At 47.8% G+C, this 16,920-nt stretch overlaps 1 protein-coding gene across 1 annotated transcript in view; it reads right to left on the bottom strand.

The window, feature by feature from the left end:
• Nucleotides 1-15,987, bottom strand: part of LOC114793925 (inactive phospholipase C-like protein 2) — a 49,070-nt gene extending 33,083 nt beyond the window's left edge. The window contains exon 1 of the mRNA XM_028986097.1: nucleotides 15,205-15,987. Within this exon, the coding sequence (XP_028841930.1) occupies nucleotides 15,205-15,462 (258 nt within the window). The 5' untranslated portion in view covers nucleotides 15,463-15,987. The remainder of the gene's footprint in view (nucleotides 1-15,204) is intronic.
• Between the last annotated feature and the right edge of the window lie 933 nt (nucleotides 15,988-16,920).

Raw genomic sequence — 16,920 nt, 5'->3', positions numbered from 1 at the left:
TCACAAATGAGTTATTTATACATTTTATACATTTATTCATGGTCAGAATGATTCCACACCTCACACTTTGCTTTTGTCAGCGCAATCAAAACGTAATGGCCAGAGGCTAGTCTCCGTCTCACCCCCATAGCATCCATTTTCGCATCGCCACTGGAAAGGCATCAGCTGACCGCTAGTTTACCGTGCAAGCCCGAGTGTGAGTAAAATGGGCAACAATTGGTTTCGAGCAAAGGTTTCGGCTGTAGTTTACATGACTTTTTCATGCAGTCTTACGGCAACTATGTACTTCTTTATACATTCAGGTGTCAATCAGATTTCAATGACTTTTCCAGAACGTTATATGTTTATTCCGTATTCCAAAATTGTTCAAGGCCTGGAAAATTCTCTTTTGAAATTCCATGACTTTTCCAGGTTTTTAATGACACTACAAACCCTGCCATCAACATGTCGCAGCCCTGACCAGAAGTGTGGCTCACATTTGTACACATAAGTCAACACTAGTCACCCCCATGAACCCAGACATTCATAGAAAAGGGGGGGGGATCATATTGCAATTATTGCTTTCAGTTATTGCAATATAATAAAAAACAGCATCAGGATTCACCTTGCTTTGTTAGCTAGAAAAAAGAAATAAATTACTAATACAGCTATAATAAGTAAATATCCGGAAAAAAAAAACATTATGTAAAATAACATCCTGCATTACTGCATTCCTTGCATTGTTTTGTAAAGCGTAATGTTCGCTCCACTCCACGCCCATCGTCGCCTGGCTCTCGCCACGCATGGCGCACCTAAATTAAGGAAGCCCGTTTTCACCGCCAAAATGATGCAGTTAAACTAAGGCAGAATTTTTATCACCAGAATAGGAAATAGGCAAAGTGTTCTCAGAGACAATGAATTGTCATTGCAATTATTATTGGATTAATCACTATTACGGAACATTTCATTACTTTTCTGCATAGTAGGATAATAGTAAAAACTCATTGTTTGAATTCACTTTACCTTCTGCCATAATGCACTTTTCATGGCTAATTTTGTAATATTTTACATTCTTTGTTAATCTTCCTTTCTAATGTTAGGAAAAAGGATGATGGGATATGCACAGGTGTCGGTTGCTAAGCAATGAAAAAATGCTTTCATTAATTGGTGCACTCTCCAGGCAGGGTCAAGGGTCCATCTCAGCCCTGCTGGGTAAACAGCGGCGGGACTGGCTTCAAATGGGTCCTGTGGCCGTGGTGGCAGGCCAACACACAGTAGACGTTTCTGGAAAACCTTGACACTGGTCATGGTAGAAAGTTCAGAGCGGCCATGCTGACCCCCAAGGCCACGTGAGCATCAGAACTGGAATAAGGTTCCAGTTGATGAAGAGATAACTCACCGTCGTTTTAGATCACGTGCACGACACTGCGTTTTGATCCAGAGAAGGTGAGTCTCCAGGGCCGTGTCACGCTTTCTTCTGTTTGAGGATTCATGTGGATGTTGCTTTCACATTGTGCGTCTCACGAAACAGAAGTTGTGGCCGAGATGCAGAGAAACTCAAACAAACTCAAAAACCGTTCTATATTTTTAAGGGTTGTGAATGAGTTCCTGTTTGAAGGGAGCAATATCATCTTCTGATCTTAGATGCGGAGAGGAGGCAGTCCAAGAATAAGCCCCGACACAAACACAAATTTCCTCCATTCGGTCGTGCACAGACGCTGCACAGACGCTGAGACGCACATCAATCTACTGCTGTGGAAGGATGCGGGGTGTGAAGTGGCCAGCCATAGCTGCAGTCGGAGCGGCGGGCATTAACTGCGGCATGAGCGCGCAGATCTTTGGACGGGAGGCTGCGCATTGGTCTGTGCAAACTCAGCACTGCGCAGGAAGCTGAGCGCATGACCCTGTCGGTCACACGATCGCAGACAGCAGGAAGTCACACGACAGCTCTGGGATGAGGAAACCGCAGGAAAAGGAGACAAGAAGAATAAATAAAGAAGGACGATGACAGACAGGCGTGAAAAAAAGACAGAAATGTTCATTCAAATCATGCATATCTATTAAAATCTTCATTAACTTCATGGTTGTGACTGAAATTTCGTTTTTTTTTTTGGATTTTTGAGGTACACTGTTACAAAGCAATGAGTCCATTACTCCGTTTCCTGTTCGATCGGTGATGAAGTGAGGCAGAACAAACGTGACTATAAAGTAATCAGATAACCCCACCCGCGCCACCCATAAAAAAACGAGCAGCTTAGAGACGGACCCCGCCGCAGCTAAACGGGTTAAACATTAATTCAGGATGTGAAGGTGTGAACGAGGCCGCTTCTTATCTATCAATCATCGTAATGTGTTCAGAAAACAGCGCCACTTCCACAGGGGATGAAAATGCTAGTTTGGCTCTGTCTCTCTGTCCCTTTTTGTCACACTTATATATACACACACACACACACACACACCATAATCAAATATAAATCTGCTATATATAGCTGTATATATAGCAGATTATATTTGATTATGGTGTGATATATATATATATATAAATAAGCGCCTCACTATATACAGTATATATAACACCATATATATATATATATATATCATATCTCAGAGTTATGATTTACAAGCCCAGTTCCAGAAATACTTTTTTAATGAGCTTTGCAAATCTTTGCATCCTGTTTGTATATACATTATGCATGGGAATTGGGATATGTTAATCTTGTGTTAATAGCATGGTATATCAATAATGTAGATTATTATTATAGATTAAAATCCTTCAGATTACATTTGATTATGGTGTGATAAACACTGCATTTACATTAACCTCTACACAATATTGATCAAATCTATCATTTCACTGCATGAAAAACAAACAAACCAATTTTGATAAAATTGTATTTAAATGTTAAACATTGTTTTGCAAAATATGAGTGTAATTATGAATGATGCACCAAAACACTCACAAGATGTAACACTTCCCTAAATGGCCATTTGAACATGGGAATTTTGATAATGAAAAATCTCATTTTCTTTTAACCCCTCCATTTTCCAAACCGACTTCTTCAAATTGAGTCTTGTGGAATATATCATCATTTCTACCATGATAAACCCTCTGAGGACTTTTTTATTGCAGGATTGCCTCATTTTAAGGATTTCTGAATCAGTTCTCACCCATGAATGTATAATGTATTTCGTGGAATGCTTCTAACCTCTATTCAATCAGTCGATAGGCAGGCTGGAGCCAACAGTCATTCCAACACTGCAGCTCACAACCAATCATGGAGCCTCGACTCCGCCAGGGTTGAGATGGTGGGTGAGGTGGATAGCAGAGGGTTCTACAATGATCACAATGTCACTAATCACCCAGGTTATCTGGGAGTTTGGGTGCTGGTTGGTGTGTATGTGTGTTTGTGGTTCAGTGTTAGCACGATGCTGACAGCTTCCTGTGTTCACATTCAAACTTTCACTCTTTCAGACACACACACACACTCACACACATGCATTTAAAATATATAACTACCTCTATATACCTCTGTGGTCGAAGGTATATAAAGGTATATAGGGTGGTAGTAGCCTAGTTGGTAACACACTCGCCTATGAACCAGAAGACCCAGGTTCAAACCCCACTTACTACCATTGTGTCCCTGAGCAACACTTATTCCTAAATTGCTCCAGGGGGGGACTGTCCCCGTAACTACTGATTGTAAGTCGCTCTGGATAAGGGCGTCTGATAAATGCTAAATGATAAATTTTACTAAGTATGTATGTGTGTGTGTGCATGCATGTCATTTTTTTCATGTACTGACACACACACACACACACACACACACACGCACGCACACACAAGTAAGGGATCCCATACTGAAATGGTCCACTAAACAGGAATACTCATACACACATGTGCACACACATCTTATTGTCACGTGTCACGTGTCATGTTACTGCCAGTCCCCAGAACCACGATTTTGGGAATAAATAACATCATGTGTTGTAACCAACAGGGAGGCAAACATTTTACAGCCAATATTTCCAACATACAGCAGGCCTACTTCCTATCCCTGATTTGGCCTGTTTCTTGTTAAGAAACCTTGAGTTATTCCCAAGTTCTTGGTTCAGTGTCCTAGTTCTTTGTTTTGCTCTCTTTGGATTCCTTGGTTTTGACGCTGCCTGTCCTGGATTCCCCCTCAGGGTTCTGGTTTTGGACTCAGGTCTGGCAGGCAGTTGGGAGGAGTCAAAAAGCAGCTATAGCTTCTGTGTAGGCCATTTGTCCCTGAACTCTATGTAAGGTTCTTTATCAAAAATCTAGATTTTTTCTTGAATCCAGATCTAATCGCTCTATTCATAAAAAAAAGGCACTGTCATCTATATGTATATTTACAGCAGTTGGCAGACGCTCTTAACCAGAGCGACTTACGTAAGTGCCTTAAAATGTACTTCATTGTGCCCTTCGTTTGATGAAAGGAATCTCAATCCGTGGCTTTTTCCTAAAATAGATCTTCCGCAAAACGTGGAATCAGAGAATGAAATGTTAACAGGCCGCTAGGGCCGTGAGGTAGGAAAATAAATCAGCGTGACAAGGTCCTGTGGTCCTTGCTCTAGTGGTACCTTTTCATTACAGGTCATTGTCGAACCTTTGAAACCTTGCACGAGAAAGCACCGAAAGCCCTCGTTTGCCAAAAATATTTTTTCTAAGAAAAAAATTTTAATACAGCCAAAGATACGTGTCTGCTTATGGAAACAATATAGAAGGGAATTTTGCAGGCACCGACGCAGATCATTCATTACTCAACGTTTTTAAACCAATCTGAGAGCAGCCATTGTGACAGGTCCTCCTCCCATTTAGCAGTAGGAATGGAGAAGGGCATTTATTACAGAATTTAATACAGAGTGCACGCCACCAGATGACAGAACGCGGGCTAATCGAAGTAGGTCGGTGGCAATTGACATGGATTGTGACCAAGTCACAGGAACAAAATACCTGATCCGCCCTGTCTGCCAGATCCATTCTGTTATCTGCACATCATTTCACTGCAATCTACTGGCCGTCGTTTAGTCCTGATCGTGGCATCCTATCACTCTGGTAACAAAAATCAAGCCAGGAGAGAACTAAGGGGACACACAAGTGCCACTGGCCAACGCTGGCGGGGCTAAGGCAGTCCTCAAAGGATGCCACACCCAGCGCGGTACATGCCGCACCTACCCCCACCCACACAACGAGCAGCGACCACCAACCACAGCGCAGCGGGCAACTTCAGCCCGGAGCCACAAATCTATTTACGGTTCGGTATCTCTGTCTGCCACGCACACACACACACACACACACTTAAAAAGACACACACCCTGGTTGCTGAGCCTCTCTCTTCTCCCGCCATCTGCGGCAGCCTTGGCGAGGCCAGGCGCACCGCCATCTGCACAGGCTGAGAGAAGGTCTGGCACAGGACGGCTGTGGGTTCCTCCACCAGAACAGAGGGTGCCGCGCCTCCACCACCCCGCGACAGAAAGACGCCGATGCAGACGCCGCACGTGGATATTCCGTGTTGTAGTTACTATATTACTGTAGTTACTATATGCCGGTTCGAATCCCGATCGTGAGGTGCCACTGAGCAAAGCACCGTCCCCACACACTGCTCCCCGGGCGCCTGTCGTGGCTGCCCACTGCTCACTCAGGGTGATGGGTTAAATGCAGAGGACAAATTTCACTGTGTGTGCTGTGTGCTGTGCTGCTGTGTATCACGTGTGACAATCACTTCACCTTCACTTACTTCTCCGCTTATCTAGTCAATAGGAATTAAACTGCTTGTGGGGCGCTGGTGTAAAATGTAATATGTGTATTATGTGAATAAAAGTCATACTGCCTCATACTGGTTAAATTGATTATGCTTATACTACTTCTATATGTTTGCCGTATGTGCACTATATCGTGAACGCAGTTAAATCGTAAATCTTGATTGTCTGGGCTGTGGAGCATTTCACTGTACGCCGTATGGCAATAAAAAGCTCTGAACTCCAAACTATGGCTGCACAAGGTGCTCGATCCCACCGCAACAGGTGAAACTGTCAAATATGGACACTAATGCCTTAATGTTTTCCCCTGTGGTCATTATGAAGAAAAGTGAAAGTGAAGTGATTGCCATTGTGAAACACTGCAGCACAGCACACGGTATTCAACCATCACCCTTGGTGAGCAGTGGGCACCTTGGCGGATCAGGATTCGAACCGACAACCTTCAGATTATGGGGCCACCACTGCCCCTAACTATAAAGTAAACCATAGGCTTGTGGGAAGAGGGGCGGCGTGTAAAAATATGACCGCCATTTTTTGGCGCCCAAGATGCTTCTCCGAGACTTTAAGTGATGTTTCTCCTGCCTTAGAAGATCTCTGGTTGTACTGACCACACACCAGCCACAGCCACACACAAAGCAGAGGAACAATACGGCAAAATGGAGAGCAAGAAGAGTTTAATGGGGGGTGCTGCAGGTTTTTTACACACAACACACACACTCACACACAGCGAGGCACTCTGAAATGCTCTGAGGAGGCTCTTCTGTTCTGAATTAGTCTGGCATGTACAGAAAACGAGACTGGTGGCACCTGCCAGATAATGGAGGGCAGAGTTTGGTTGTTGTGGGTGGGCGTGAACCTCCTTCGCCCCCAACTCTCTCCTCCCTCCCATCAGTCGTTGTCGCCTCAACGCCCAGGTATTAATCTATCCGCACCTGCCCGCCAAAATCCACACAGCAAAAAATGGGATCAAGTTCACTGGCCACATGCGGTGACATCACTTCCTGTCCAAACCCGCACATTTGTTTACTATAGCGGATGCGTTGCGCCCTCCGATCTTCCTCGCCCCTCCGCGCTTCTGTGTTTCTAAGCTGTTCTCACTTCCTGTTTTTGACAGCTGGCTTTAAAGGGAGAGATAAAAAAAAAAAAGCTCAGCATTGATACCGACACACCTTACAAGAACAACAGCGAGATCAGAATCACAGACACGCATGAGCCGACAGACGGAGCTCGGCGCTCCGCGGCTTCGTCACACGTAACCCAGCGGCATCGAGCGAGAGATACTGCGGGATTTGGACGTTGACGCTGCAGATTTTCAGGCTGAAAGCTGGCTGAGCCGAATGAAACAGTCTGTTCCCTCCACACTCCCTCCCTCCCTCCATCACACACATATTCCACAGTGGGAACGAAGAGTGTGGGGTAATGGACAGAAGCAAAATGGCCAGACGTTGCGGTGAGAGCTGACAGACGGGCCGCCATTTACATTTTACATTTACGCTGTTTATCAGACGCCCGTATCCAGAGTGACATAAATTGAAATAGTTACAGGGACAGTCCCTCTGGAGACACTCACCGTCTTGGACACAATGGTAGTAAGTGGGATTTGAACCGGGGTCCTCTGGTTCATAGGCGAGTGTGTTACCCACTAGGCTACTACCACCCTACCGCCGCCACATTGGGTTGTCAGATTGGGGATGTCTAGCAAAACAAAAGATCCTGCAGATCAATTCCTCTCGGTGATTGTCATTGTGAAAAACTACAGCACAGCACATGGTGACACAACGAAACGTGTCCTCTGCTTCTAACCATCACCCTCGGTGTGCAGTGGGCGGCCATGACAGGCGCCCGGGGAGCAGTGGGTGGGGACGGTGCTTTGTTCAAGGGGACGTCAGTGGCACCTTGGTGACTCGGCATGTACCCCCCACAGTGGGTCAGTTTCCTTACCCACTAGGTCACCACTGCCACCACTGCCCCAAGCTGTACTCTTTAAAGGGGCAGCAGGACACTTTCAACGCGGTGGCGCCACTGGTGAGGTTGTGTTGGCTTGAGGGGTGTACATAAAAAAATCCAGGCCAGAACTTTTATTTCATCCAAACGTTTGAGCAGAATATCCATGATTCTGGTCTGAATTTGAACGCTTGTAATCTCACAACTGTGCCGGGATTAAAATATCCAGAAACACCGAAAATATCCAGTGTATAAATTAACAGAACATTAAAGCTGCAATTAAAAATGAAAGAACTTAAACCACTGCTTGTCCAAGAAGCTCAGAAATGAAATACGCAGCACAAACAACAGACTCCAGCAGTTCCTGGACCTCCATGACCGGGTGACACAACAATGGCAGAAATGTGTGATTCCAAGAGGGCGTAAAAAAATGAAGGCCGTTGTTGAATCAGATGCTCTCCGGCCAGCGAATGGCAGCAGGCGTGTGGGAGACGCCGAGAATCGAGTTTGGACCACGACAATCAGTTCAGTGTTCAGCAGCGGCCCTGACGGGTCCTGAGGGCCCTTGCTCTGCTATGACTACCAATGCATCGTCAAAGTATAGAATTAAGAATCCTATTTGGTATCTAAATATTGTGTCATATTGAATGTATTGATTCTTTCCACTTTCAATAATGCTTAGATTTAGTTCCATTTCAGTTTCTTTGTATTGTTTTGTGCATTCTGTAACCCCATGCGGGTTAGAAATTCAAGATTAAAGAGATTAATACAACAGTATACACAATATATATCTGTCCACTACTTCCACACCCTACAAGCCACAATAGTCTGACTGCAAACTCGTCTGGGATGAAGATGATGGGGACGATGATGATGGGGAGTGGGAAGATTTGCTGGGCGAGATTAAGAACAACGGGGAAGACGTGTCAACCGCTGGTCTGACGAGCAGGAGGAAGATGATGGCAGAGATTGGGATTCCACGTGGCATAGTGAGGAGGAGGAGAACAGCAGCGATGGAGATTACTTCATCACCAGCTCCCGTGCTGTGGTATCCTCAACCACGCCTTCAGACCACGCTCACCCAGCCGTGTCACTTCTCCACTCCCGGCGTCAGCGCAGATGCCTCCACGACTCGCTGGGCAAGCCACTGTCCAGATCTGGGACAACCTAGCCGCCCAAGGCAGGCGGGGCGAGCTCGGCACCCAGCAGCACGCCAAAGAGGGTGCACTCACCGTCACGAAGGAGCCCCGAAACCGGCAAAGGTTACGGGACGTTTCATTTGCAGGTTCAGATGTGAAGAGCCTCTCTCTCTCTCTCTCTCTCTCTCTCACACACACACACACACACACACACACAAACACACACTTGTTCTCATTCTATAAAAATGAGCAACACAACTACAGACTCTTACACACACACACTCTTATTCAGTATTATTCATTATTGAATACATATATGTATTCAATAATGTAAGTAATGATAATAATTTTGGTATGTATTCTTTGGTATTTTGGCGGTCATGTGTACTTATTGCATCGATTATTGTTGTTTCATAAATTCAGTTGCATCCCAAACCTGCAAATAAATGATGGCAGCGTGTGCCATCTGAAGAGAAACCGGACTCCACGCTCACGAATGACAAAGAAACGGACAACCAGCGTTTCAGGTGTTTATTGTAATATTGAGTATTGAATTTACTCTTCGCCTTCAACGCCTTAACTTTTTGATGTACTTTTATGCTCCAACGTGTTCTGTAGTATCCTACTGGCATTTTCATAACCGCTGTAAATGCCATTTGGACTTCTAATAAAACAGTATATTGCGGGGCAACTGGGGAACCCTTTTACGGGTTCGACGTACGTCGAGAGATGCAGCTGCATACTGAGAGGCGCAGAGAAGGCAAGAATAGCTGTGTCCCCATACAGTCAAACATCACTGTCCTCCATGAGGAGAAGAATATTCAGGTTCTTTAATTCATGTGTTGGACAGCTAGATTGTGCAATTTATCCACATCTTGGAACAGCTTGAAGTGCACTTTAACAGTGGGTCCAGGAAGAAATGTTGCAACAGTTCCTGTCTCTTAAGATGTATAGAGTCGCAGTGGTCTCATCGCCACGATCTTGCCCCCTTCTGTGGACCACCGCGACCACCAGCGGCGAGGTAGATCACGGTCAGTGGCGTCAAGTGAACGGCACCCTGCCTACAAACGCCATGCGGGCGGCAGGATCAGTGTGCAGGTTCAGCACCGCGAGCCAACAGCCAATCAGAGTTCAGGCAGGCAGGCCTCACTCGCTTCACTGTCCTGCTAAGTAATGGCAGGATCGTCATTCTCCTTCTCATGAGTTAGAACATTTTAATACAATTGCAAAATATTGATAACAATATTGGAAATAAACTATGGTAATAAACTCTTGGTAATGAATAATGTTCATAACACCATAACATATATATATGTTTTTTTGTTTTTTTTGTTGCTTTGGCCAGTATTGGAAATGACAGTATTAAACAAAGTAGTTTAAAAAAGTGTTCATGTGCACAATTTGCTTAATTACTCATCAAAACATACAGTTGAATTATGTGGTAAAAATGGTATGGAATAACGTACAACTCCTGGCGTGCTGCATCCAGACTGTACGTCTTCGGATGATTTCATAAGCGGGGCAGGAGCGAACTTTTTATGTCTGTAGGTATTTTACGAGCCATGCGCCTGCCGCAGCGGGCCTGCATGCCCAGTCAGGTGTGGCGGTTCAGCCTCCCCAGAGAACACATGTTCAAGCTGCTGTGTAATAACACGGAGAGGAGGGTATGCAACAAAAAAAAAAAATTAAAACAAATGTGACAGATGTTAAATGCGTTAAATGCGCTAGTGTCATTGCAAATTTCAGCTGAACCAGCATTTCGTCTCACCTCATCTCCTGCCTTTCAGGACTGGTGGGGAGTCCACCATTATTAATGATGTTGGCCAGTGTGCGGGTCACAAATACCCAGCAGCAGTTAGAAATGAACAAAGAGGAAAAAATATGAGTGAAATTGCCACTGATGTCTGGTTAGAGAGTAAGAAAGAAGCTGCATCGATGAGGGAAAGAACACTGAAGCTGAGAGGCTTCTGATATTAGAAGTGACGTAATAAACCCCCATCCATGTGGTTCGCATGCTCGAATGATCAATATGCAAAATAATATTTTATACCTTCGTTAGTTCAGACCTGGCAATTCAATTAAGGCCTCATGACCGAAAGATTTTTAGTTACACACAAATAACTACAAATGATCTAATCACACTTTAATAACTACACACACATCTTTGATTATGATTATGTCTGCAGTCATGTGACCAAATGCTGCCTGAATGTCGTTGCTTAGGAATTTGGACTTGCAATGATATCCATTGTACATAAAGATTTTAGGTTTTAAAGTTGTCTGGCACCGGTATAAATTCAGAAAGAGTTGAATAAAAATAAAAATCATGTTCGTATGATGCATGACCAACTCGATAGCCAGTCATCAGGCTACAGAAAACAGAATAATTCACTCAACGGGTTAACACCTCACTGCTCCATCTTAAGAAGGTTGACCTTGAACTCTGACCCCATCTCCTTGGCGACACGCGAAGATTCTGATTAGGCCCTGATGTGATGCAGGTGGATGAACCGATTCTAACAGTTTGTTGGGCGCGAGCGGTTTGCAGCATTAAGAAGAAGAAGAAGAAGAACGGCGACAGCATCAGGATGTGAAACTGAGCTGCCCGCTGCGCTTTCTTCTCTTTTTTTATTCCTCTAATCAAACCAGCGCTGCACTGGTAACCGAACGCGGCTACTGCGGTGAACTGATGGCGGCGGGCCGAACAGCGGAATTAAAGAAAGCACAAAGTCTCAAATTACTGCTGAAGCGGGGCTCACGAAGGAGCCCCGAAACCGGCGAAGGTTACGGGACGTTTCATTTGCAGGTTCAGATGTGCAGAGTCTCTCTCTCTCTCTCTCTCTCTCTCACACACACACACACACACACACTTGTTCTCGTTCTATAAAAAGGAGCAACACAACTACAGACTTTTACACACACACACACACACACACACACACTCTCTCTCTGAGTGTTGGGTTACATGGCCGCCTCCCTAGTGCCCTGGCTGAGAGAGTGAAATGGGACTGCTTTTAGACGGCAAAACTACTTCCATGGAGGGAGGGAGCGATGGAGCGAGGGAGGGAGGGAGGGAGGGAGCGATGGAGCGAGGGAGGGAGGGATGGAGGGAGGGAGATCTATAGCGGGATCTATAAAGATGGATTTTTTTTTTCTTGACATGATTCACTTTTCGACGGAGCAACAACAAAAACAGAAACTATACGACTTGCTGTTATAAACTCTGCTAGAGGCAAAAAAAAATATTCTACTAGCAGGTGTTAAACTTCAGGTGTGTGTACACACACACACACACACACACACACACAGGCGTGCTGCAGTCCCAGGGCCGGGTTACATAACAGTGAAACTCCCTCCCGCCCCTCTTACTGATACGGGATGTGAGTGTGTAGGTGCATCTTCATCCCATATTCCTCCTAGTAGAGCTGCAGTTACAGTAAAAGCGAGCCAAGCGCGCACACACACACACACACACACACACACACGCTGATCTTCACAGTCTGTTGTCTCATTTGGACATCCATGCTCCAGACGATGGCTGGAATGACCCAGATTCCCGACGTTCCGAATCACGTGTTCTCCGCGGCTGAAATCATAAACGGCGTAATTGCCGTCTCCTGACGAAGCGAGCACAACATTAAACAGCCATTAATAGCAGCGGGGCGGGGCGGGGCGGGGCAGACATTTCCGGAAGCTGCAGTTAATGGAGGCGGGATGAAGGGATGACGCAGGGAGCACGTTTCCTCGCCACCTTCTACCCATTAAAATTGGGAATTCGTTCATCCAACAATCAACTAATCATTTTTATAAATCCTGGAACTGAACGGATCGTTTCCTGACGGAACCACGGGCCACGCCCGGTGTCAGCACACCCGACTTCCCGCCGTTTGTGTATTTGGCAGGGAGAGAGCGGAATGCTATTTCGTGCAGCCGGAACAGACTGGGCACCGACACAGGCGCGCTTCTTGCTTCGCGGGTCGTCTTCTTTAACCCCTCTCGGATACGGAGGCTATTTATAGCCCGGTCGTAACTAACCTACATTTGGGAAGAGGCTGGGACTAACGTGGTAGATGGAACTGTAACCCAAGCGGCTGCCGCGCGACGTTTTCCCCGCCAAGTCCGGCTCTAAGCTGCCACCCGAAGGGCGAGAACGTCCAAAGGACGGGCGGACCCGGTCATTAAAGGCCAGTGGAGCTAATTATTACATGAGCTGTTCGCAGATCGTCTGCCACTTCCTGCCAGCCATCACACGGCGGCCATTAATCACTTTTATTCCTCCTCTCGACTTCACGCCGAGGACATCCATCTCCCGCTCCGACGTCTCCCGTTTCACATGATCAATATCTATTTTCTTAGCCGGGCCCGGCGAGCTACCCGGCAAAACCTCATCCTGAGGCCGGCCCAGGCCCTCCAACGTCTGGCCCCTGTTCCACCGACCCCCCCCCCAAAAAAAGGGGGGAGGGCGGCAAGACGAACCCGTCCCCGGACGCAGACGCGCCGTTAACATGAATATTTCATTCATTTAATCCTATTTAGCAGAAAACTGTCATAAAAAAAAAAGAACTGAAATGAAAACTCATATTTCCAAAGACAAAATAAACCCAAATCCATAAACCCCAAAAAACCACACTTGTGTAGGTATAATAATTTTAACTATTACATTTCATACATCGTCTGCTAATGACCGATAATCTGTATTAATTGTGTTTCAAGTTTTTTATTATCTTGCTTTGCATTTTTCCTGTCTGGCTGTCCCCTGAACAAATGAAATGTCCCGGCGTGGGAAATCGATCACTGCAGTGCTGCGGTCCCCACGCGGGACCAGGCTGTTCCGCGTCGGAGAACGCACGCCGCCGATCCGCCTCCAGCGAGCTACTTCCTGCCCGAAGCGACGCGCGTCTCACAGCGGGCCTGGACGCGAGAGGAGACGCGCCACAAATACGCCCTTTACGTCCCTTTATCTCCGCAGATGTCCACCCCCCGTCCTCAAGAATGCCTTCATACTCCCTCTATCACACACTCACACACACACTCACACAAATACACACACACACACACGCAGAGGAATGTGCTTTCCTGCCTTGGGGGAGGCGTTTGTGTCACGACTTGATCAGCTGTGTGTGACACATGCCACACAGACGACAAGCTGCTTCCCGTCCGGGTTCGACCACCAGGATTCCCGTCCAACATCCAGAAGGACAGCAGCGCGGCACACGCGTCCACGGGGCGGTTCTGAGGCGAAGAGACGGGACGGGGTCACACGTCCTGTCACAGTTCCCCCACTTCTATACAGCTACCACGGGAGGCCAGACAGGCGGACGTCCGTGCCACTATTCATACAAAGACTCGTTTCCGTCCCCTAATGTCACCCTGCATGCAATCTGCACCGGATCCTAAATCAGAACGGCCCATGCTGGACACACAGTCTCTGTCCCGCTGCTATTAATCAGCTTTTTACACAAGATCCTCGTTTGATCCATTTAACGCTGCGCATTTCTCTACTGCTGAGTTGACCTCTTACTAATGAAGTGACCTGCAGTGTCACAGAGTTCTGTCTCACGTCCCCAATAACTTACAGCATTCTCAACAACATGTGTTCACAGCGGAGGAGAGGACAGGACAGGACCGGAGAGGACAGAACAGGAGAGGAGATGACAGGACAGGACAAGAGATGAGAGGACAGGACAGTACAGGACTGGAGATGACAGGACAGGACAGAAGAGGACAGGAGATGAGAGGACAGGAGAGGAAAGGAGATCAGGGGACAAGAGAGGACAGGACAGGAGATGAGAGGACAGGAGAGGACAGGAGATGAGAGGAGAGGACTGGAGATGACAGGACTGGAGATGAGAGGACAGGTCAGGACAGGAGATGAGAGGAAAGGACAGGACAAGAGATGAGAGGACAGGACAGGACAAGAGAGGGCAGGAGAGGACAGGACAGGACAGGACAGGAGATGAGAGGACAGGACAGGACAAGAGAGGACAGGAGAGGACAGGAGATGAGAGGAAAGGACAGGAGAGGAGATGAGAGGACAGGTCAGGACAGGAGAGGACATGAGATGAGAGGACAGGACAGGAGATGAGAGGACAGGACAGGAGAGGACAAGAGAGGACAGGAGATGAGAGGACAGGACAGGACAGGAGATGAGAGGACAGGAGAGGACAGGAGATGAGAGGACAGGTCAGGACAGGAGAGGACATGAGATGAGAGGACAGGTCAGGACAGGACAAGAGAGGACAGGAGAGGACAGGAGATGAGAGGACAGGAAAGGACAGGAGAGGAGATGAGAGGACAGGAGATGAGAGGACAGGAAAGGACAGGAGAGGAGATGAGAGGACAGGACAGGACATCATCTCACCTTCATGATGCCGCACGGCGCGCCGCCTCCTGTCTGGCTCCGGTCGGCGGAGCTGTCTCGGCTCCGGCTGCCGATCCCGGGGCTGCCCTGCTCCTTGTAGCCCCCGTTGGGGTGACCGTCGTCGGCGGGCAGCTCCAGGCAGGTCCGGACGGAAGCGGCGGGGGCGTCAGCGATGCTCGGCGCCGCCACCCCGACACCCGGGGCGGAGCGGGTCTGGGCGCCGGTCTCGGAGGAGACGGGCTCCGGGAAAGCGGCCATGGTCCCCCCGGCGTCACACGCCCCGCAGGAGCCCGCGCATGGCGCTCGGAAAGCGCGCTGCGTCTCCGGTGTCCTTGGTGGCCCGGGCTGCCTGTCCCCTCCGCCCCGTCGCCCCGCCGACGAGCCGCATCCGGCGCTCACCCCGCTGGACGTTTATCCCGCGTGTTCGGAGAGGAGCCCGAACATCCACGACTCGTGACTGACACTCCGCCTTTTCCAGCCGGGAATTTTGGGGAAAACAGGGAGAGAGAAAGAGAGGGAGGGAGAGGGAGAGAGAGAGAGAGAGAGAGAGAGAGAGAGAGGGGAACCAAGTCGAAAGTGGCGCAGATTGCGCGGACCTGGCAACACTCGGGAGCGAGCAGCCGCTCCGCACGTGCTTCCGCGGGACGCGCGCCGTGCGCGCGCACGCTCGAGCTCGGGATATGGCAAGCCATGCGGGCCAAAAAGCGCCGCTGTCGCCGCCAGATTTGAACAATAACGTAACGTTGCAAGGAAACGTCGTAAAGTTTACTTGCTTAGTGATTAAAAGCGGCTTTCCGAACAGCGTTACCGAGGACGCAGGACATCGCGCCGTTTTCTTGTGTTATAATGATCTCAGTCCTGTGCGCTTCACAACCAATAAAGTTAAAACTGTCGGGACCACACCGGTAACTGAGAAGGTCGGACCGCAGCGGATAGATTAACATTTATGGCATTTACCAGACGCCCTTATCCAGAGCGACTTACAATCAGTAGTTACAGGGACAGTCCCCCCCTGGAGCAACTTAGGGTTAAGTGTCTTGCTCAGGGACACAATGGTAGTAAGTGGGATTTGAACCTGTGACTCTGTAGTCTTCTGGTTCATAGGCAAGTGTGTTACCTACTAGGCTACTACCACCCCCTTTCACCGTGTGGTTTTGCGTGATACCGCCGAACTGCTGAATTGTTGTGTCCTTTTGTTCACTCTCCCCACACGTACAAACACGAGCATCGCGGGACGGCGTAAAAAACGGCATCTTTTCCGGCGTTTACTTGCAGCGTCACGTTATTTTCATGGTGAAAGTGGGGTATTTGGGGCCCGGACGGCTTGCCATATGACGAGGTGGCGCGCGCGCCGGACGAAAGTTTTCGGGTCGCGGCGACGCGGACGGTGTCGCTGCAAAGTCCTTTCACGGCGGAAGGCGGCGGGGTTCCACACGCTGCCCCCCGAACCGGAGTCTCTAACTTGTAAAGAAGCAGCTGTCGACATTTAAAAAGCGGAAAAGCTCCACTAGCACGTCCGGCCGCTTTTGGGAGTGGGTGTGGTCGATCGGAGTCAAATACTCTCTCCGTTCCTAAGATTTACGTCATTGTCGTTCATTACCACTAGGTTATTACGTAATATTATATTAGACTTCCACATCAGACCCATGCTTTGCAGGACGTATGCCACTTAATACTTACGGAAAACCGTTCGGGATGTACGAAATTTCAAAAGTG

This window comes from Denticeps clupeoides, chromosome 7, assembly GCF_900700375.1.
Source record: "Denticeps clupeoides chromosome 7, fDenClu1.1, whole genome shotgun sequence".
NCBI lineage: Eukaryota > Metazoa > Chordata > Actinopteri > Clupeiformes > Denticipitidae > Denticeps > Denticeps clupeoides.
This window is presented reverse-complemented; position numbering and strand designations above follow the sequence as displayed.